The sequence below is a fragment of the Budorcas taxicolor genome, chromosome 14, assembly GCF_023091745.1.
Source record: "Budorcas taxicolor isolate Tak-1 chromosome 14, Takin1.1, whole genome shotgun sequence".
Lineage (NCBI taxonomy): Eukaryota > Metazoa > Chordata > Mammalia > Artiodactyla > Bovidae > Budorcas > Budorcas taxicolor.
The window spans coordinates 16,359,678-16,382,774 of NC_068923.1; the positions used below are offsets into that span (position 1 = coordinate 16,359,678).

The 23,097-nt window shown below is 44.7% G+C and overlaps 1 protein-coding gene across 11 annotated transcripts in view; it reads left to right on the plus strand.

Moving 5' to 3' along the window:
- The window catches only part of PTK2 (protein tyrosine kinase 2), a 191,322-nt gene that overhangs the window by 68,213 nt on the left and 100,012 nt on the right, over positions 1-23,097 (plus strand). For 10 of the 11 annotated variants that reach the window (XM_052651609.1, XM_052651607.1, XM_052651614.1 and 7 more), the window contains 2 exons: positions 5,831-5,997; positions 19,654-19,741. In XM_052651609.1, the coding sequence (XP_052507569.1) occupies positions 5,831-5,997; positions 19,654-19,741 (255 nt within the window). The remainder of the gene's footprint in view (positions 1-5,830; positions 5,998-19,653; positions 19,742-23,097) is intronic. The other variant, XM_052651617.1, reaches the window with a different exon arrangement.

The following is a 23,097-nucleotide window of genomic DNA, read 5'->3' on the forward strand; positions in this document are numbered from 1 at the left end:
ACCAGATCACCCGGCTCTGCAGGTGGTCACTGAATGATAGGGCAGGGGCACACATCGTGAGTAAATGGATGTGAAGGGCAGAGCTGCATGAGTGCTCTCCACCCAGGGAAGGAGAAGGTCACTTCCTTTGAGAGCACTGTCTAAAAGACAAGTGGCCACATTGAACCAAGCAAATCATAACAGGAACTTCCAGAAAAAAACTGAATGACAGCTTCATCTCACTAGTTAGTAACCATGGAAATTAAAATTTTAACAACAAACCACCCCCGCCCCCCATCTTGGTCCATCAAATTGATAAACTTTTTTTTAAAGTTTTTCAGTGTTCTCTTTTCTCTCTCAGTGTCATTTGTAATAAGAAGCAGACACTGTTTAGGTTAGATTCATAATACAATACACTTATAGAATTACAGAAAAAGTCTCCATATATGATTTAAAGGAGTATATAATTCCTTATATAAATGGAAATGATTAAAAGCCACAGGACCTAGCAAAGATGTTCACTGTTGTAAAAGAAAAAAATAAGGGAAATTTTACAGAATATGGTTGAAGGAAATGGTGGTTAAATAATAATGCTGTTTGCTGATTGTGCACTACCAAGTTCAGTCCACTTACTGAAATGGTTAGAGCTTCAGGTACCACTGCCATTGGTTCCTACCTTCTGTCTCCAATTTCCAAGCCTTATAAGGATGGATACTGTGTCTACCTTCCTCAGAACCCCAAATCTGCAAGAATGTTCAGACCAAGTAGCTATCAATGAATGCTTATTAAATGAGTGAGTGACTAGCAATGCCCTGATTTAACCTATTTAATAAGAGTATACTGATGCTACCCTGTGGTTAATCGATTAACATACTTTCCTGAACTCCAGACGCATATAACCAAGTGCTTACTGGGCAGTTCTACTTGGATAGTCTAAAAAGCTGAATCTAAAATCCATTGAAGTGTACTTGTCATTTTGCCGTCCTGTTTCCAAACCGCTTTCACGTGAGTTTGTGTTTCACTGAATGACATAAACATCTACTTAGCTATCTGAGGCAGAATGCATTAATCTCCTTTTTTTTATCCTCGTATTGGATATCTTCTCAAGGTCACCAAATCTTGGTTATTCTACCTACAAAATATTTTTAAAGTACATTTATTTCTATCCATTTTTGTGTCTAGTCCCCTTATTCAAACCATTTACTTTTCCCCCAAATACTGCAATTATTCTTATTAGGTGTCCTTAACTTTGATTTTTTAGCTGTTCCTCCTCTCTAGAGCCAGAGTGATGTTTCTAAAATGTGTACCTGGGCGTTTCTCTTTGCTCTTGCTTCTCTGGCAGAATCTGTTTCTTTTCTCATCTTCACACTACACCCTTGCCTTTCTGAATTTCTTTTTTCTTTTTCTGTTTTTACCGAAGGATAATTGCTTTACAGATTTTTTTCTGTTTTCTGTCAAACCTCGACATGAATCAGCCATCGGTATACATATATCCCCTCCCTTTTGAACCTCCCTCCCCTCTCCCTCCCCATCCCACCTCTCTAGGTTGATACAGAGCCCCTGTTTGAGTTTCCCAAGCCATACAGCAAATTCCTGTTGGCTGTCGATTTTACATATGGTAGTGTAAGTTTCCATGTTACTCTTCCCATACATCTCACTCACTCCTCCTCTCTCTCCATGTCCATAAGTCTATTCTCTATGTCTATATCTCCATTGCTGTATCTCCCTGTAAATAAATTCTTCAGTACCATTTTTCTAGATTCTGTATATGTGCGTTAGAAAATGATATTTATCTTTCTCTTTCTGACTCACTTCACTCTGTATAATAGGTTCTAGGTTCATCTACCTCATCAGAACCGACTCAAATGCATTCCTTTTTATATGACCCACTTTCTAGAGTAACAGAAATAAAAACAAAAGTAAACAAGTGGGACCTGACTAAACTTAAAAGCTTTTGCCCAGCAAAGGAAACTATAAGCAAGGTGAAAAGACAACCCTCAGAATGGGAGAAAATAATAGCAAATGAAACAACTGACAAAGGATTAATTTTCAAAATACATATATAACTCAATGCAGAAAACAAACAATCCAGTCAAAAAGTGGGAAAAAGACCTAAACAGACATTTCTCCAAAGAAGACCTACGGATGACTTAACAAACACATGAAAAGATGCTCAACATTGCTCATTAGAGAAAGGCAAAGCAAAACTACATTGAGATATCACCTCACACCACTCAGAATGGCCATCATCAAAAAGTCTACAAGCAATAAATGCTGGAGAGAGTGTGGAGAAAAGGGAACGCTCTTGCACTGTTGGCGGGAATGTAAATTAATACAACCACTATGGAAGACGGTATGGAGATTCCTTAAAAAACTAGGAATAAAACCACCATATGACCCAGCAATCCCACTCCTAGGCATATACCCTGAGGAAACCAAAATGGAAAAAGACACGTGTATCCCATTGTTCATTGCAGCACTATTTACAAAAGCTAGAACATGGAAGCAACCTAGATGTCCATTGACAGATGAATTGATAAACATTTTAAGATCCAGTGTTGGCATAAGATGAAGGACAGTCTGTAGTGTTGTCAGTTGTGGTTGGTATAGTTTTGTTGGTGTGCAGTTTGGCTGTACTTATCAAAATGTCACACTGTCAGTAGCTCTGGACCCCGCACATCTGTTTCTGAGCAGCGCTTGTACATGTGTGATGACAGCTGGAAGGGTGCTTGTGGCCGGATTACCTGCATTTCCATCCCCATTTTGCCCTAGAACAGGGAAGCTAAAAAAGAAAATAAGCCTCCCCCAGCAGTAAAATGGCTGAATTGCTGTGTTCGTGATGAGATGTGAGCACCATGCAGACACTGGCTTCTTTTATTTTCAAATTTGGGAAGAACCGTTTCCTTTCAAATTTGGGAAGAACCCTTTCCTGTGACTGTCTAACGTGAGAATTCAGTCAGGAAAACTTATGTGTTTCCAAGGCCTGGGCTGTGATATAAATGAGTCAGCAGAGGTTACAGAGTAGCTAAGTATTGTTTTGTGTATTGTAGGAATAGTTTATCATGAGCCTTTAAAGCCAGGATGAGAAGTTTAATTTGGATCCCATGAGTGGCGTATTAAAAGCCCTCATCCTGTCAGTGCTCTAGAGACAGTCCCTTTTCTAAAGATACGTATCCCAGAAATCATAGACATACACTGACGTTTGCGTGTGTTCTGTGGATGTGGCAGTGTTTGAGCATTTAGTTCTCAAGTTGTTCAGTTCTCCAGACCGCATAGTTGGTTCTCAGAATTACTTGTTACTGAGTGCTTATGTGCACTCGGCATCAAATACTTCAGTACCTCCTATACTCACAGTCTTGGTTGCTGTCCCTATGGAGTGAGAAGTGACATTTCTGAGAGTCCTGGAGAATGAGAAGTAGAACCGAAATCAATATGGAAGCATAATGAAAAGTGAAATAAAAGGAAATGTCTACGTTTATTGCTTTTTTTTTTAGTGGAGAGTGAAATTGCTAACTGTAGGATCAGGTTTAGGTACCAGATCCTACAGTATGGGGACTCTGGTTACACAAACCCAGACTTAAAATTATTCTGGTGTCTTCTGGCAGTGTGATCAAGTGAACTGACAGAAATACTGTCTGTTCCATTAAGACCTCAAGACTAGGAACCTACTTTCCCCCCTAGTCAGCGCCACATTTTTTGGACCAAATCCCTGTAATTTACACCGCTTCTCTACAGGTGGGCTCCAGTTTGTGCCCACAAGTCAGAGACATGAGGGTAACCTGTGTGAGAGGTCACCAGGGCAGACACCCAGAGAAGGTGGGGTTCTTCCTGGGGTGTCGACAGCAAGCACGAGTGTAAGGAATGGTTTGCACCTGCCTTACCTGCCTGCATCTGGGCGTGGAGGGATTGCCCGACCGGGAGCACAGCAACAGAACGAGAGGCGCAGGCGTGGTGTGGAGCCCTCGCAGGAGCAGGGCTGCTCTGGAGCTCTTGCCGCTGGGGGACGTGGGGTCGAGGAGGGATGGCCGGGTGACCAGAGTCTGTGTGCTCTCGGTAGTGAGCTGGCAGAGCAGCAGCAGGAGACAAAGGCGCTTTTGTGGGAGCTTGAAAGAGGCGCCAGCTCCTGTCCTTTGCAGTCCAGGGATTTGGATGTTGGCAAGGAGAGGCTGCACAAGTCGCCTTTCAGAGAATTAGCAGAAAAAGATGTCCCTTCCTGTAGGCAGAGCTCACACCCCAGAGTACAGGTTTGCAGGCGAGCTTGGGGTTGGATCTGGGTTCTGTCCTCCCAGTTCCCCCCAACGCCCTGCAGGACGCCCTCTGGTAGTGCTCAGCCTGCACTGAATTCACAGTGGCCCTGTATCCAGAAGCCAGAGGGATGCTTTATGCTCATCCCAGTCCCCCTTCCCTGGTGGCTCAGCTGGTAAAGAATCTGCCTGTGATGCTGGAGCCCCCGGTTCGATTCCTGGGTCGGGAAGATCCCCTGGAGAAGGGATAGGCTACCCACTCCAGTATTCTGGCCTGGAGAGTTCCTTGGAACATATAGTCCATGGAGTCGCAAGGAGTGGGATGCGATTTTCTCTTTTAGTCCCCCTGCCTGTGTTCTGTAGGCTATAGATCCAGTGAGAGTTCATCTTCTGAAGCTGCGGATGGCTCTTCCAGCCGGGTCCTTTCTCTTCGTCTTCCCCCTGCCACTCCTGGGCTGCATACACAGCCTTGTGCTGGGAACTGAGGAGTCCACAAGGGCAGTCAGCAGGCATGGGAGCATGGCACATACCCTGCCCGTGGTGTGGACTCCCTGGGTCCCTGACAGTTTTGTATACAGGACACGTTATTTATCTCTTCTTTGGGGTAGGGTTGGGAACACCCTTAATTGTTTATCAACAGCATTGTGTCACAGAAAAGAAATACTAGTGTGTGCAGAACTTTTACATTGTAAGTTATATGATAACTTCAGTTAATTGCTAATTGTTAGAATTCAGTGCTTTCTCTAGTAGACAGTACTGATTTTTCTTAATAGACATTTTCTTATTAATATCTGCATCATTTAAGAAAACATTAATGGCCTAAAAGATTGAGAAGAGTGCAGTGGACTATGATTCACACGCCCTCACGGGAGGATGGCCTGTGGTTTCCGTCGTATTCCCAAGTGGGTCTTCCCACGTGTGCTGCCCACTTACAGACGTGTACACATGACTACCACACCTCTGAGAGCACCTTGCCACAGCTTGGGATAAATGCCACCTTCTCTAGGGAGCCTTCTCTGATGCCCTCCTTCAGAGGTTGCCCTCATCTCCTCTGAACTCATGGACACACATGTTGGAAGCATTAGGTTGGGGGCTCTTGTGGATTGCTGTATATTAACCAGTAGAGAGCACATGGTTAGGCCCAACTTGAGGTAGCTTTTTATATGTCATCAATATTATCAGAAACATGACTTTAATTTTGTATTCCTAATTGTATGTGTTGTTTTTTTTTAATGATACTAAGGTTGCAGCTTGTTCTCAGCAATACTGTTGGTTTGGAAAGTGTAACCCTCCCCAGGTCTCATTCTTAGGAAGCCCCCCAAGGGGTGGCCTATGTGGGTGGATGAGTTGGGGTGATGCAGTGGTGGAGCTGCAGAAATCAGTAAAGAAAGGGGCAGCGCCTCTTCTTGTGGTTTTAAAAACACTTTTCTTTGTTTATAAAAATATTATTTGTGAAAAATTCCTAAGTAAAATTAAGTGATTTATTTAAATTGATACTCTTTTTACCAAAGATTTCTGGTGATTAACTGAAAGAAATGAACATTGCATTAATTTCTAGCATGCAGTTTTTGTTTATAACAGTCATTTCTGTGGGGGGTATGTTTTAGGGCATCATTCAGAAGATAGTGGACAGTCACAAAGTAAAGCACGTGGCCTGCTATGGATTTCGCCTGAGTCACCTGCGGTCAGAGGAGGTTCACTGGCTCCATTTGGATATGGGTGTCTCCAATGTGAGGGAGAAGTATGAACTTGCCCACCCACCAGAGGAGTGGAAGTAAGATTACAAACCTACTTTGGGGTGACTCGGACGTGATTTGTTTTGCGTATTAGAAACACACATGAGAGGATGATTATCTGTGTTTACTTTTCTCACTGATGGTCACTGGGACTCCTGTATACACAGAGGTGGCCGGCACTTGTTAGCCAGCGCTCTCTTCTGCACTTCGGTGTAGCCCGTCTTCGGGCGCCCCCGGTGTGGGCTTGCTGGAGCCATCTCATTGCTTCCGCTCTTCTGTGATGGCCTTTGGCCCCTCACCCTTCTCTTGCCAGTGCTGCCCCATCAGCCTCTGCGCTGAGCGCTTCCCGAGTCCTAGTGCTTCTGCTCCCTGTGCTGCTGGCATCCTTTCGTGCCTGGAAGTGACCATACCTGATGGCCGTATTAATGTGCTACAGAGCTCACTCCGTCATGCCCAGTGATCGCAGCTCACCTGAGAGAGGCGGTGTCTGTGTGATGTTCACATGCAGCATTGATGCTGGGAAGTGATCTCAGTGAAGTCATGCTGACTCTAATGAAACTAAAGTCATTCAAGGTGAAATAAAAGAAGTCCCTATAGTTGTCCTTTCCCTGGTTCTCTCCTAATAATTATTTTTCACTTTTCAGTAAACCATGGTGTTTGTAGGAAATTGTACACCTAAAACACTTAATGTTTGCGAGAAGTATAAGGGAGCTCTTCCACAGGAGCCCCTGTTTTTATAGATAATGCTGCAGAAATAAAGATGATTGTCCCGTAAAGAGAGCATTCAAATGTCAGTTACTTTCCCTTCAAGGATCTAAATAGATAAGATTAGACATTTAAAAAGAAAAACAAACATATTTAGGTGAGTAAATCTTTAGTTGAATAAAAATACTATCCCAATTACAGCTTATCAGAGAAATATAATTTTCAAATTTGTCAAGTTAGCTGGAACTGACCTAACAAAATAGTCTGTAAGAATATAGTTTGGTTACTTTTCAACAATGGCTGAAAAAGATTTGACCTCCATCTGTTTGTTCAGTTAATTAAGCAAGTGTTTAAAAACTAAGAATAGCTAAAAGTTACCTGAACATATCTCTAGGTATTTTTAATTAAAACAATTCTGTTAACGTTCTGAATTTATGAAACATGTCAGAGGCAGCCTTCATTATAGCAATAGTCTTAGTCCTCAGTAAATTGTTGAATGCACATCCTGGGGTATCTAAGCTTTGTTTTCATTCTTTTAAGCCAGCTTATTTAACCTTAGTAATAAGGATGTAGGCACTGTTTTATTTAGTGGAGCCTGGATCCTCATAAGTAAGGAAGATTTGACTGACCCTCTTGAATGAGCGGTGGTGAAGATGATGACATTGATGTGTTGTCACCATTGAGTGGCTGTTAGGAGCCAGGCATTGTGCCAGCTGCGTGCTGTTTATAATTCGTAAACTCTGTATTTCATTTACCCAAACCCGAGGAGGTAAAGACTTGTTATCCTTACTTTGTAGATGAAGACAGAGGCACAACAAAATGGATTTAAGTTGCATTCACATAGTTTGTGGTACAGTTTCCATTTGGATTTAGCTATCTGACTTCACAGTATGGGTTTTTTAAATCAACATGCCCATCTCCATGGGAATAATGTGATCTTCAAAACTGAGAGTGTAGCTAGGCTTACGAGATGAGTGAAGGTGCATGGGTTGTCGGTAGAGGTGATGAAAGAAGGAAATGTGATCAGAGATACTGGTGATACATGTGTGATATCTTCAGTAGCGTGAGGATTAATACAAACTGTTCTAACAGTGGGAATAGGAGGCTGTTAAAATAATCAAGCATACTTGAAAAAGAACAAAACAGAAGTTCTGGAAGTCATTGGATAGATAAAGCAGCAGATTAGACATAGCTGAACAGTTAGTAAACAGGAAGGTGGATCTGAGAAAACTTGCCCAAAACATAGCACAGAGATGAACAGATGGAAATTATGAAAGCAGATTTATGTAACACGAAGAATGAGGTCAGCCCTTTTCTAACAGGAACTCTGAAGAAGAGAATAGAAAGAATGAGGAAGAGGAAATAATCTGAAGGGAAAATAGCTGAGAACTTTCTAGAATCAGTGAGTGACATGAGTCCTTAAATGTAGGATTAACAGAAAAAAATTGGGTAAATCTAAATGCATACTTTGGCAGATTATAGCAAAATAGTGTTGTATAAAAGAAAATGAAAGGATGTTAAAAACAAGCAGAGAAAAATTAGACTTCTCACAGCATCATCAATGCCAAGAAAACGGTGGTATAATATCTTCAAAGTCGTGAGGAAATGTAACTGGCAGTCTATATTTGTTTGCGTGGTTAAATTATCTCAAGAACAGATACCAGTGAGCACTGGCTTCATGAAGGAAAACTAATGAGAACAGATTTTTTTATACTAACAAAAGTAGAGCTCAGTACTGGGTGCAGGTTGGAACAGGGGTGATAGAATAAAGCTTTGTCAGCTAAATATGAGGGTAACAGCTCCAACATTAGAAGTACAGCTTAAATGGTCATTGGGCAAGTAGATACTAGAGAAATGTAGGGATCAAAAAGAAGGAAAGAAGCAGAAGCAGCGTGGGGAAGCAAGATGAATAGAAGTCACAAGTGAGATGCACAGGTGCTAGCAGTGGATGACTGTCAGAGGCTGCTAGAGTGGATTAGAACGTGAGGCCAAGCTGTCTGCTGTTCACAGGATGTATCCGAAACAGTGACGTTCAAACATTTTTCTTTGACTCGGAGGAAGCCATGTGTTTTACCATGAGATCTAGCACACGTGTATGCCTGTATGTGTGTCTCAGAGCTGTTTATATGTCCCGGACCTACACATTTCACCAAACTATAATCAGTGTTATTATTTACGTTGAGGTCAAACGGTTTTCTCGGCAATGTTCTGTTTTGTTCTACGTTAGTAAAATGAATTAATAAATGAATAGTGAAAAGAATTTTCCTGCCTTCTAATGAGTCCTGACTTTCAATTTGAAAAACTCACATAAAACTTGAGTATAAATATACCAGGCAGATAATAACCAGGAAAAAAGATCAGTATTGTGCTGTTAACACCCTGTGAAATAAATTTTCAGGCAAAGAAGCTTTATTATGGATGTAGAGGGCAACCATGTAACAGTAAAATGCTCATTTCACCAATAATTTAATAAGCATAGAAATAGATGTAGCTCTTAAACTTATAAATTCCTCAAAATATATAAAGCAGAACTAGTCTTAAAGGAATAGGACTCACCTTTCTAATAAAGGGAAGAACACAAACAATAGTTAGTAAACAGTAGTTTTTAAGTTATGTATTTAACTGTTTTCTCTAATGTAGAAATACAGGATCCTGCACATAACTGTATATTAAGCAACTTAAAAACATGTTTCTAAGTAATTTATGGTTCAAAGGAAAAGGCCCAGCCTCCTGACAGCCTGGCTTTAATGGGCTCTGCCCCTTCACCGTCCAGTCTGCCCTCTGCAGAACCTCCTGGCTACAGCCAGTCACGTAGTCCTGTCTAAGTACAGCCGCCCCTCAGTGTCTGTGGGTTCCCTGGTTCCGCAGCCAGGGAACCAGGCTTCAACCAACTACAGATCCAAAGTTCTGGGTGTGAGGGTGGATTCCAGAGAGTTCCAAAAAGCAAAACTTGAACTTGCTGTGCCAGTAACTGGTTACATAGCATTTACATTGTACACTGCATTGTAAATAATCCTGATGCTCTCAAGTGTATGAGAGTTTGTGCAATGTCGTGCAGCTTTTGTGCACAGATGTACCATTTTACACGAGAATTTCGGGATCTCGGTGTCTGTGGGGTTCTGGGACCAAGCCCCTGTGCATACCAAGCATGCATTCTTCACTCAGCCTTCTGGATACCAGACTCTTCTGGTGAAGGTTTTCCTCCTGCTTCATTGACCATCACTGTCTTGTCTTCTGCTGACGTTGATATTTGGGGCTGCTCCACTGACCTCTCCCTAGCCTCCCTAGACCTGGCTTTGGCGTCAAATTCACACTTTACTTGGATAACCTCAGGAAGCCAATGGACAGGTTACCACAATAACCCAGGAAAAAGTCACAGAAGATGATGGACCAGGAGAGTAGTACTTGGAGGAGCGAGAAGGAGCTATACTGAGATACGTTACAAGGTTGAGCTCAGAATTTGTGAACAAATCTTTTAAAATGTAAACATCCAAAGAAATGTGTAAACCATTCCCACTCAGAAATTTCCAGGAGCTACCCCCCACCCCTCCCCCGGCCCCAACTCACCCGGAGCTCACTCCAGGTTTGTGGTTACCTCTTGGTCTTTTCTCCACCTCCTGCTCCCCTACCTTCACTGGAGCAGCTGTGGTCTCTTTGAAGTTTCGGTTTTCATAGGTGCTCAGGTTGGGGTCTCATTTGATGGTCTCTTCTCTGTTGCCTGCCTTCTTGTTGAACAGAACAGCTCTTGTCTCATTTCTCTCTTTGCCTTTATCTTTTCCAGCTTTCCACTTGCTCAGCCTTGGCCACACTGGCTCTTAAACACCCCAAGCGGCTTGTCCCTAGTGCCTCTGAACTCGATGCTCCGCTGCTGCATATGCTGCTCTGCTGTTGCCGGCCTGGCTCGGCCCTCTCCTCTTAGGGCAGTGCTCCACCGTCACCTCCTCCCCGGGGCCTTCTCCAGCCTTTCTGTCTGCAGAGCCCCCTGCCTGCCTGGGACAGTCTTTCTCCCTCAGGGCCTCCATCGTATTCACTGCTCTACTGCTGGGTTCTGGTCATGCCTGGGATAAAGTAGGCACCTGGTAAAATACAGTTTAAGGGGAAGTGAATCAGTGATAATGAAATTACCAACTAGAAACCAAATAGTACTACTTAGTAACAGTCTTCTCATATTAGCTTGCTGCTTATTGGATGTCAGACATTGTGTGAGAGGCTTGATAACCTGCCCACGGTCACACAGCTTCAGTGGGTGGCAGAGTGGAAACTGGCTTCACGCACCAGCTCTTTCTTCTCCCTGCCTGTGTTCAGTATGTGACTACAAGGAGACAGAACGTGGAGATCTCCTCCCTCAGTCCGTGAGGGCAGCTGCAGCTCTGGCTTTAGTTCTGAGCAGGATATGAACACTGAAACGAAAGTGCCAGGACTCATCAGAATAATGACGTTAGTTTCTACTCCTGTGACGTTTTTGAGCGTAGATTTTTATTTTTCACACTATCTGCTATAGCATCTATTCATATTGTTAAGTAAATCTGAGAGCTAAGCTTATTTAATTGAGTCTTCATTTCTTCAAATGCCTCTGTAAGCACGTACAGCACACATTTGGTAGTAACTGTCTCAGGCAGGGTGGCCCTACGGAGTTGTCACGACATGTCATTGGGGAAGGGAAGGGCTGGTTTCATACATGTCCTCATAGGAAGAGGAACAACAGAATTAGATCCTGCCTTGAGCAATACACAGAAGTCCACCTGAGGTGGATCAAGTTTTTAAAAAAAGTTTAATGAAACATATAGTGAATGTGTCTTTAATGGGACATACAGTGAATGTGTCTTTGGCCCTAGAGCAGGAAGATTTTCTTAGTAACCCAGAAACGTTCATTCTTAAAAGACGAGAATAGCAAATTTGCCCTTTATGAGATGAAAGCATTCTGTACATCAAAAGATGTATTTTTAGAAAGTGCAGAAAGGACAGTTCCTCAGTGTTCCAGTGGTTTAGCTGCTTTTACTGCTGAGGGTCTGGGTTCAATCCTTGGTTGGGGAACTAAGATCCCACAAGTTATGAGGTGTGGCCAAAAGGAAAAATGCAGAAACAAGTTGCAACTCGTGTAATTGACAGAAGATGGTGTCAGGAGTTCTGCTGATAAACATAAGGACGGTAAATTCCCTAACAGATGGGCAAGAAACATGAAGGTATTTTCATAAAAGAGTAGACAGGTTTGACCTGTCATCACAGGAAGACACCGTCAGCTTCCTTAGTGCTCAGGGAGGTATGGATCTGGACCAGTAGATTCCATCTACACTGTTTGGTTGACAAAAAGTATTAATACGTTGTCCAACAGTATTAATAGCGGGAAAGGTTAAGGATCTGATGATGATACCGAAACACCAGTCTGGGTGCCCAATGCACTGTGAAGCCAAACAAACTGAAACGTCAGAGAGTTTGGAGCATAGGAAGGCGTATTGAGGGTGAGGCAAGGAGATGGCTGGCTCGAGCCTTTAAAACCCCAAGCTCTACGAGAGCTTTCAGCAAAGCTGTTCTTTAGGAAAGGTGAGGGAGGGGCGGGGCTAGCTGTTGCAAACTGCTAGGGGTCAGAGCCTTTGTTCCTAAGGTCAGGTCATGGCCAGGTAACGATGCTCCTGTGAGTCTCCACCAAACGAATGTTATTCTCTGTTCTGACAAGAAAGGGCTAGGTCCCCAGGCACAGCTTTCCCTCTCCGAGGTCCAGTTCTGGCTAAGAGGAGGTGAGCCCAGCTGGTGGCTCCCTCAGTGCCAGGCCCCCACACCCTGCCCAGCTGTCATCACTGAGGGAGCCAGGTGCCCAGGACCCAAAGGGCCCTCAGGCTCCTCAGGCCACCCAAACAGGCAGGGAGGGGCAGGTCCTGCAGATGGCTTGCTATGCAGGCTGCTGTTACCATTAGGTCGTGGAGGCAGGGATGGGAGAGAGGGTCGCTGCCACCTCAAGACCTGGGCCCGGCCAGTGGGTGTCCTTGACGAGGGCTCTGGAACCCTGCAGGACACAGCCTGTGGCCTGCCCCCTGGGCCCCCTAGGTCACCATCTGGTGCTGACCAGTGGCTGAGCGGGACCACTAATGGTCGCTCACTGACTGTTGGTCGCCTGGGCAGGGGCCCACTGAAGCACTGACCGATGGCTGAGCGGGACCCCTTGAGGTCGCTCACTGATGGTTGGTCACCTGGGCAGGGGCCCGCTGAAGCACTGACCATTGGCTGAGCGGGACCCCTTGAGTTCGCTCACTGATGGTTGGTCGCCTGGGCAGGGGCCCACTGAAGCACTGACTGATGGCTGAGCAGGCCCTTGAGGTCGCTCACTGATGGTTGGTCACCTGGGCAGGGGCCCGCTGAAGCACTGACTGATGGCTGAGTGGGCCCAGTAACCGTTGCCTGAAAGTGGGTGCAGAGTAGCATCAGTCACCACAGCTGCATGCTCAGGGCCGCGCGTGGCTGCGCTCTTTACAATTCAAGATCTTGCCTGCAGCTTAGCCTCTGCGTGACATGGCCTTGGTCCTGCTGTTCCACTTCAGGTTCTGTCCTTGAGAGACTTGCGTTTCTATACTAGGCTGGAGACCCAAGGACGTTCATGGAATAGCCAGTGACAGAATATTCCCAGTGGAATGTTGTGCGAGTCAGAATGAGGAAAGCATCGAGACTTGGAACTCTGGATAAAACTTAGCCAGGTGACAGTGTGTGACAAAAGGCAGTCCTGGGGCAGTGTTGTGGATGCAACTAAATACTGTTGAATTGCACACTTTAAAATGGCTGCTTTGGGGGGAGTTAGGGATGCCATGTGGCTTGTGAGAGTTTAGTTCCCTGACCAGGGATTGAACCTGGACCCTGGCAGTGAAAGGCCCAAGTCCTAACCACTGGGCCGCCAGGGAATTCCCTGAAATGGTTGCTTTTTATGTGAATTTTACCTCAGTTAAAAAACAAAAAGTAAGTCCCAGAGGATGACATACAGCATCATATACAAGTAAAAAGCAAAACAAACATAAAAGAATATTGTTGGGAACACATGAGGTGGGTGAGACAATATGGGACCTGTAGATACAGGGTCAGGAGGAGATGGTCAGTCCAGGGCTTCTGCGGGGACCGCACCCAGCCTCCAGCCTTGTGAGGGCCCTCAGGAGCCTTTGCGGAGCCTCAGGTCTGCGGCAGAGCCCACAGCCCCTGCACTGCATGCACCCTGCTTCCTTCCCAGTCTGCTCGCCTGTGCCCGGGGTCCTGGGAGATCCCGGTTGAGTAGGTGGTGTTTGCTAGGCTCTGGAGTCAGCCAGAGAAGTTCGAATACAGTGCCCTTCCTAGTTTGTCCTGTAGCCATAAGTGCCATGCAGTTTTGAGCTTTACCCCAAGCAGATTTAAACTTTAAAAGTTTTGTACCTAGATAATTAAATTCTAGCTAGCTAAATTTTGGTGTTCTGAAAGCACTTACACTGAGTGGTCTGACTTCTGAGCAGGTTAATCAGATAAACAGCCTGGTCCTTTTGGTGTGGGATTCAGGGCTTTGAGAGCCAGGCCTGAGAGGAGGCTCTGTTGGCCTTTGTGAGAGAACTGTGGGGCTTCTGCAGAGCGAGTGAAAAAGAAAGTCCTTTTCTTTGTTATCAGATGTGGTTCATATTCTCCTGTTCACGGCTGATGAACAGCTCCTCGATGTGCAGAGACATGATTCTTTTTTCAGACCTTTTGCAGGAGGGGAAAAAAAAAGTCCTTTATTTAGAGGAAAGGTATCTTTTTTTCATAGATGACAAAAGAAAATGACTAATGATAGCTGAGGAAGTTTTAGATTGTATTTTGATAGTTTCCTATTTTATCTTGAAATGATATTATCTGTGCACATATACCTAAATTTGAAAGGCTAGTTTTTTATTATGACACTGAATTCAACAAGAATTCTTTAGAATATTTAAATCAGTAAGACAGTAAATAGAGGAACATTCTGACAAGTTTGGAAGTGACACCTTTTAGAAAAACAGGATAGACTTCCAAATTTGCTGATTGGTTAATTAAACGTTTACTGGATACATCTGCACCAGACACAGCACAAAAATGAACAGATTTCTGGCTGGTCTGTGGCTACAAAAAGCTGATGTTCATTGACCAGGCTGGTTTAAAACTGGCTCTGGTGGGTATTTTGTTAACACAGCTACAGGACAGTCAGTCTTAAGTTTGTGAGAATTTATTTTTATTCTTAATGTGTTATCAAAAAGTTGCAGAAGCAGTACACAGAAATCCTGTGTACCCTTCAGCCCTCCTCCCCTAAATGTTAAAAACTTAGTTACGTACAGTTCAGTTGTTGAAACTAGGAACTTAGCATTGCTGCGGTAGTACTAACTGATCCACAGATGTCATCAGGGTTCAGGGTGTCCGTCTTCCAGCCTGGGATCCCCACCAGAGCATCGTGCACCTCTGTGTCCTGTCGCCTTGGCTCTCCTCTGATCTGTGGCAGGTCCTCAGGCTGTCTCTCTGTCGTGACCTTGGCCCTTTTGAAGTGCGCTGGCTGGTGGTTGTGCTGTGTTCTTCAGTTTGGGTTTGTTTGGTGTTTTATTTTTCCCCATGATTATATTGAGTTTAAGCATTTGGGGAAGAGCACCACAGTCAAGCTGTTGTTTTCACTTAGCATTTTATCAGTGAGTCCTTGATGATGATAAGATTCATTTTACTGGGCTTCCCTGGTGGCTCAGAGGTTAAAGCGTCTGCCTGGAATGCGGGAGACGTGGGTTCGATCCCTGGGTCAGGAAGATCTCCTGGAGAAAGAAATGGCAACCCACTCCAGTACTCTTGCCTGGAGAATCCCATGGGGGGAGGAGCCTGGTAGGCTACAGTCCATGGGGTCACGAGTGAGCGACTTAACTTTAACTTGGATCGTTTGATTTAAGGTGGTGGCCAGGCTTCTCTGCTAGAAGGTTGTTTTCCCCCCTCTTTGTAATTAAGTAATATCTTCTGAGGAAATATAGAGACTCTGCAGTTTCTCTTTCATTGTATTTTCGCCCACTCTACATCATTGATGATTCTTATTGGAGTATTTATTAGTGTAATTTCTGCCAAGTGGTGAATTTCTGTCCTCCCTTCTAGGCTTTTAAAATGGAAAGTCTGTGTAAGAAGAGCTGCCCACACCCCACTGTTTCCAAGGGTCATCTGTGTAGTTTCCTGAAATTGTACTTTTATTTATTTCAGTACACACAGTCTGACTAGCTGAGCCTTCTCAGTATCAGGGTTATCTGAATATTCATCCAACTCAGCTTTCAAAAATAATTCCTACTCCTCCCCATCATTAGTTCATTAATGAACTAATGGGTATCTTGGTGAACTTGTGGGTATCTTGGTGCTCATAGTTGGAGATAAGACTGAGGAAGTTAGGTGTTGGCAGCGTCAATGGTAGTATATTAACTTAGGCGACAGAGGATGAGATGGTTGGATGGCATCACCAACTCAATGAACTTGAATTTGAGCAAACTACAGGAGATAGTGAAGGACAGGGAAGCCTGGCGTGCTGCAGTTCATGGGGTCGCAAAGAATCAGACATGACTTAAGTGACTGAACAATAACAATTACTTAGAAGCAGAAGCGAAAGGATGATCTTATCTGGGGCGTGTTGTAGTTAGCCGCTGTTCAGAAATCATGGAGTGGCCTAGAGCAGAGACGTGGAAATGTTTTATCAAGACACAGCCAGGCTCTTAGAATAGTAGCAGAAGTTTCACTATGAGGAAAATGGACAGTTTCCTGGAGGAGAAGGGAGAGGGGATGCCGGCGCGGCTGGGCCAGGACCCTGTGGGTGCCAGGCGTGGGGTTTAAGGACTGGGGTGAGGTGACTAGACTGGAATTGAACTCAGAGACTTGAGCGGAGTTCCAGTAGGGCTGTGAGGGAGGAAATGCTAGATTGTAGTGGATTGAAGCAGGGACCAGGAAACCCCATCACAATCTAGAGACCTTGCCCAACCCCACAAGCAAGACCCAACCCACGTACACTCCTCTCTGTTCTAAGCATAGGTGTCTTAGGTTCATGCTGCCTCTGGGCCTTCAGGCGTGTTTCTGCTGAAGTGGAATCCCAGGGCTGCCTGTTAAGAGCTGTGGGACCTTGGCTATTAGCGGATGTCCTCAAAGTCTGGTCTCCCCCATCTAGGAAGATGGGGTGAACTGGGCATCTGGTCACTATTACCAGTCCCTTCCCGGCCTCCTTGTGGCCCTGTTGTCTGCTCGTCACAGCCCGCCTGGCTGGGCGCCAGGACTGTGCTGTTACTGCGGCCCCCTTTCCCACCAGGACGAGCCCGGGATTGTGACGAGCAGGGTCCTGTGTGGCCTGCCCGCCTCTGTTCCCCACCTCCCTGAAGCCCTTTTACTCACAGGGGCTGTGGCTGCGTTCCTCCAGGCAGCCTCTGGCCGCAGGGCATGTCCTTGTTTTCTTCCTGCCGATACTGCCCTGCTTCCTTCCTGTCTTCCTTTAGGTCTCTGTTCAGATGTCCGGAGTCGGCCTGCTTCCCTGGCGCCCTTGACGGAATGTTGCTTCGTCGTCTGTTACTCCCCTTACCTTGCTTTTGTCTTTACCACATTACCACCTCAGGGATACTCAACGTATCTGCTGTCTGGCTGCCACCACAAAAATAGGGATTTTCCGAAGGCTGGTACTTCCTGCCTGTTTTATTCACCAGTGTCTTCCACTCTGGAACTGCGTCTGTAGATGACTGGTGCTGAAATATTTGTTGAGTAATGGCTAATACGGTGGATCAGCCGTCGAGACGGCTGTGATGTGTGCAGTGACAGCCCTTTCACTTCTCCCAGCGTCCTGGTGAGGGCTTCTCTGACGGCTCAGTTGGTAAAGAATCCATCCACCTGCAATACAGGAGACCCTGGTTCAATCCCTGGGTCGGGCAGATCCGCCAGAGAAGGGAACGGCTGCCCACTCCAGTGGCCTGGAGAATTCTATGGGCTGTGTATAGTCCATGGGGTTGCAAAGAGTTGGGTGAGGAAATTGAGGCGCAGAGAAGTGATGGCAGACAGAGAACAAGGGGTGGAGCCAGAACCCAGGCACAGGTGGTCTTGATGTAGAGCTTTCTTTCTGCTTCTCCTGGGGGTTGTTGCTGATGAAAAGAGGTCATCTGGTTAAAATGCTTGTCACGACTTCTGTGACATCCCGAGTAGTCCCTGAACATTATTTGATATCATCATCATCATCGTCGGGATGATGTTAAGAGCCTGGACGTGTAGCCAGGCTGCCAAATGTTTAGCAGGCCAAAACAGACTGCCAGTTTTGTTTTTTTTTTTTTCCTTTAATCATTAAAATGGGGCAATGTTAATACCAAAGCCTCCTGCAGCCTGTTGATCCTGGAGCTTCCAGCCTGGAAACTGGCTGCCTACTGCTTATTCTTGCTGAGCGTCATTCTCCTACTCTGCTGAATATGAGTAGTTATGCTCTTGTTCTCTGATTATTATGTTGATTAAGAGAAATGGTGCCTGTAAGGTGCGTGCTAAGTCCTAAACTCAAAATGAAATTATTCTGCGTCTATCAACAGTTGTCCAGTGAGAATGTCTACAGAAAGTTATTGAACTCCTGAGATTCAAAGTACAGTGGAACTTTGTTTGACAGTTGTATATTTTAATAAGATAGACCCTTGAAAATCTCAGCAAAACTTGTGTATGTGTACCTTGCATTGAACCACCCTTAACTGAACCAGAAGAATTGTATCGACTCCTTTGCGGTTTTTTTCCTCATGAGCTTAATACAATTTTAAAAGATCAATTTATGAAATTTTTAGAAACAAAACTCTTAACTTTTGTGTAAGCAAATATTTTATAAACAAAACACTAAAAGAATTTACTGAAAAGAAAAAAATAAATAGGACTGCATAAAAACAAAAGATGCCATTAAAATTAGAAGATTAAAAAAATAGGTTTTAAAATTATCGTTAAAATAGTGAAAGGCAAGCCATAGAGTGGGAGAAGATATATCTTCACTAAGTCTAACAAAGGCCTCGCATCCAAGATTTGTAAAGAATACCTACCAATCTGTGGGGTGGGGTGGGACAGACAGCTCAGTAGAAACAAAGGACAAAAGGTCTAACAGACACTTCAAAAGAAGATAACCAAAATGGCCGGCTGCCAGAGACATGCCCATTCTTGTTATTCATCAAGGAAGTACTGATTAAAGCAAGTGTGCGCTCTTGCAGTGAACATTAGGGTGACTAACACGAAAAGGCTGGACGTGCAAGTAGAGGTGAGGAACGTGGAACCAGAGCGCCCGTGCGGCTCCCGCGCGTGGAAGTGGAGTGTGCGCTGCTACAGCCCTGTAGCTTGTTTTCGGTCATGTCTGCTCTGGACAGCGTGTGTGCGTGTTGTGATCCAGTGGTGTGTTCTTGGTGTACCCCCAGCAGAGATGGCGTACGTGCTTGCGAGAGTGCATATGGGTGGACACACAGATACGTACAGAATGAGGAACAGAGAGAGTGCTCTGGTGAAATTTGTTTTGGTCATTCTTGAGGTTTGGCTTCCTGAGAAAAATTGCTTTTTAGAGGACTATAAAAAGTGTTCATAGCATTATTCCTCACAGCCCCAAGGTGGAAACCACTCAACAGCCTTCAGGGTAACGTGGATGAGTCACTGGGGTGTGTTGCACAGTGCAGGGCTGAAGAGACAGAGGAGTCTCCTGAAAGGAGCCAGACATGTCCTGTGTGACTCCAGGCAGGCAGAGCTCGCCTTCCCAGTGCAGAACGTGATGCTGCCCTCGGGCAGTGGGGCTGGAGGGACTTCTGGGCGAAACTCTGGGTATCTTGTCAGCTTCTGTCTCCTGCGGGAACCTCGGGCTGTAGCACACTCACATGCACATTTTATTTTTTTATTTTTTGCAGCAAAAGGAAACATTTACAGATTATATTTAAACTTATTTTTAGAATAATATCTCAGTAATTGGCAGTGCCATACTCAATATTGTTTGGACTGTGAAGAAGAAATGACTTATTTCTAATTGTTTTCCTTTGTTAATTATTTTTTAGATATGAATTGAGAATTCGTTATTTGCCAAAAGGATTTCTAAACCAGTTTACTGAAGACAAGCCAACTTTGAATTTCTTCTATCAACAGGTATAGAACAGTGCTTTAATGCATTTTTTTCCTTTGTTTCTTTCAATCCTGTTTATTTCATGGTTTTATTTTAGAACTAGATTAAGTCTAACATTTGGGAGAATATGAATTTGTCACTGTATGGCAGTGAGATTCTTATACCTCATAAGAAATTAGGAGTTTTTGTTTCTTTGTGAATTTTTGTATACTTGGGCAAATCTTAAGGCTTACTTTAAGTAGAAACAGTAAGTCCTAAGTGATACAACCTTTGCTCTATCTTTAATTCAAGTATAATTATCATGCCTGAATATCAACAAACTTGTCAGATGTTTATCCAGAGCCAACTGTTCCCATATAATTTCAGTAGCAGTTTGTGTAAAACCAGAAGTGACTTTTTAAACTAAAAGTAGCTTTCTTACTACCCATAAGGGTAGATAATACATACATGTGGCATAAATTCTAAATTCTCTGTAAGGTTTTAGTTAGACAGTAAATACATGTGGCATAAATTCTGAATTCTCCATCTAGTGAGCTTCCTGTAAACAGTTCCTTTCTGTTCGGTCCTATGCTGTTTGCAAGCACAAGTGATGTGACGTACCTTGGAGGGGTGCTGACACAGGGGAGGTGTCGAGTCCAGGTGGCTCCCTTGCAGGATGTCGTCTAAGCAACTTTGTAGCTGAGGAAGAGATGAACTTTATAAAACAAAGTACATTGAGATCTGTGCTAAAGTGGTTTGAAAGGAAATGGGCGAGAGAGCGGGGACCACACCGTGTAAGGAGCAGGTTTTAGGTTCTCTCCTGCAGATTGTTGAGAGTATTTAAAGAATTTAAGTAAGGAATGTCTTGATTGGAATTTTTTTTTTTTTTTTAATAAGCCCACCCTAATGAGGTGGCAGTACTCGGGGTGGATTGGATCTTAAAAAGGCTGCGAGCAAGTTGGGGGCTCTTTAGGGGTTTAGGCAAGAAGTTAGAAAGTTGGGAGGTAGAATGGTGTGGTAGTAAGCAGATTTAGTGGGTGGATCTGATGGACTCAGACTGAACAAACTGGAGCAGGAAAGTGAGGAAGGAAGAGGCTGATGGGTTTAGATAGGCGACATACTTCTGTTCTTCTCTCTTGTAGATGATTTGAATCACTGGTGTAATTTCTTTGAAAAAGAAATCCACCCACTGAAGACATCTGTGACTGCTTTAGTGACATTGATTCCAGGATGCCTGAGACGGGCCTAAATAGCTCTCAGTTATTCCTTTTTATACTTTCTAGGCTAACCTGAAAGTCAGCAACGTTTTTGTTCCTTTCACACTGTTACTAGGTTGTCCTAGTTTTTCCTTTCAGAAGCCCTTGCTTCTGTGTATATGATTAAAAGCTAGCACCCGCGCCGGCCTATCCCAGATTTTCCCTTACTGATGGGATGTGTCTCAGTGCAGTCTCTGTGACTCAGGCGAGTGGTCCCTGTAAAGCCTAAGGGGTGTGAGGCGTCTTGGAGGTGTGCTGTGCTGGTCATACATGTCACAGCTCCATGGTGCCAGGTGCCTCCATGAGTTTCTTCACAGGGGGTATATAACACCTCCTGAAGAGAGTCTTTATGTTGATGAAATGAGACACTACTGTCTGCCACCCTGGAATTCCGGCCTGTAGACAGGACCCAGCTTTGAGGACTCAGCACATCACGTGCGAGTCCCGGTCTGAGTGTGCACAGCTTGCTGTGGGATGGGACACACCTCGTCCTGCCGTGTGCTCTGCGTGCACACCTTCCCGCCCCGCCACCCTCCTCTGCTTTCATCCATTCCTAGAGTTTCTCTTCAGCCTGAAGTGAAGTGAAGTCGCTTAGTCGTGTCCAACTCTTTGCGACCCCGTGGACCATGCAGCCCGTGGAATTCTCCAGGCCAGAATACTGGAGTGTGGGTAGCCTTTCCCTTCTCCAGGGAATCTTCCCAACCCAGGGATTGAACCCAGGTCTTTTGCATCGTGGGCGGATTCTTAACCAGCTGAGCCACAGGGAAGCCCAAGAATACTGGAGTGGGTAGCCTATGCCTTCTCCAGCCAATCTGCCCGACCCAGGTATTGAACTGGGGTCTCCCGCGTTGCAGGCGGATTCTTTACCAACTAAGCCACAGGATAGCTCAGTTGGTAAAGAATCTGCCTGCAGTGTGGGAGACCTGGTTTCGATTCCTGGGTTGGGAAGATCCCCTGGAGAAGGGAATAGCTACCCACTCCAGTATTCTGCCCTGGAGAATTCCATGGACTGTATGGTCCGTGGGATCACAAAGAGTTGGACACGACTGAGCGACTTTCACTTTCATCCTAATAATTAGTCCCAGGTGGCTCAGGTGGTAAAGAATCTGCCTGCAGTCCAGGAGACCTGGGTTCAGTCCCCGGGTCGGGAAGATCCTGAGAATTTCTTTTGTTTCCTGTATGCTTTTATAATGTCCTACCAAGTACCTGTGATTTAAAGGAAAATAGAAGTGTAGTCATAGTAATGTCCCTTTCCTGTGTTGATGGCCGGTGTTACTGCTCACTTTGGCCCATGTATCAGGCTTAACTGACACTACGTGGGGCCAGGTAGATATGCCAGAATTACCAAGAGGGAAGAAAAAAGAAAAACGCTATGATTTGTTGGAACTAATGAATTGGCAAGAATACCAAGAGCTTTAAATAGGTTCAGATTTGTATGTGACACCGTTGACATTGACAGTTTTGTAAGTTAAGTTGCATACTGGCAGTTTCATAAGATTGGAACTAATGATTCCACTTTGGGGGATTCATTCTAAAGAAAAAAGATGCACCTGTGTGCATATGTGCAGGGGTGCTGTTGGCACATGTCAGTGACAAACAGGAACTCGGGACCATTGTGTGACCTGTGCTGGCTCTTATCACAGTGGCATGTTTTCGTGCATGTGTTTTATGAACCTGGTATTTTATTAAACTTCACGTGTGGGAGTCTTTAGGGTCTACACTGGGAAATAGTGAACACTTCTGAGTGTTTTTTGTTCTTGTGTTTTCCAGGAATTCAGTTTATTTCAGTTCAGTTTATTCACTCAGTCATGCCTGACTCTTTCTGACCCCATGGACTGCAGCACACCAGGCCTCCCTGTCCATCCCAGAGTTTATTCAAACTCATGTCTATTGAGTTGATGATGCCATCCAACCATCTCATCCTCTGTCATCCCCTTCTGCTCCCACCTTCAATCTTTCCCAGGATCAGAGTCTTTTCAAACGAGTCAGTTCTTCGCATCAGGTGGCTAGAGTATTGGAGTTTCAGCTTCAACATCAGTCCTTCCAGTGAATATTCAGAACTGATCTCCTTTAGGATGGACTGATTGGATCTCCTTGCAGTCCAAGGGACTCTCAAGAGTCTTCTCCAACACCACAGTTCAAAA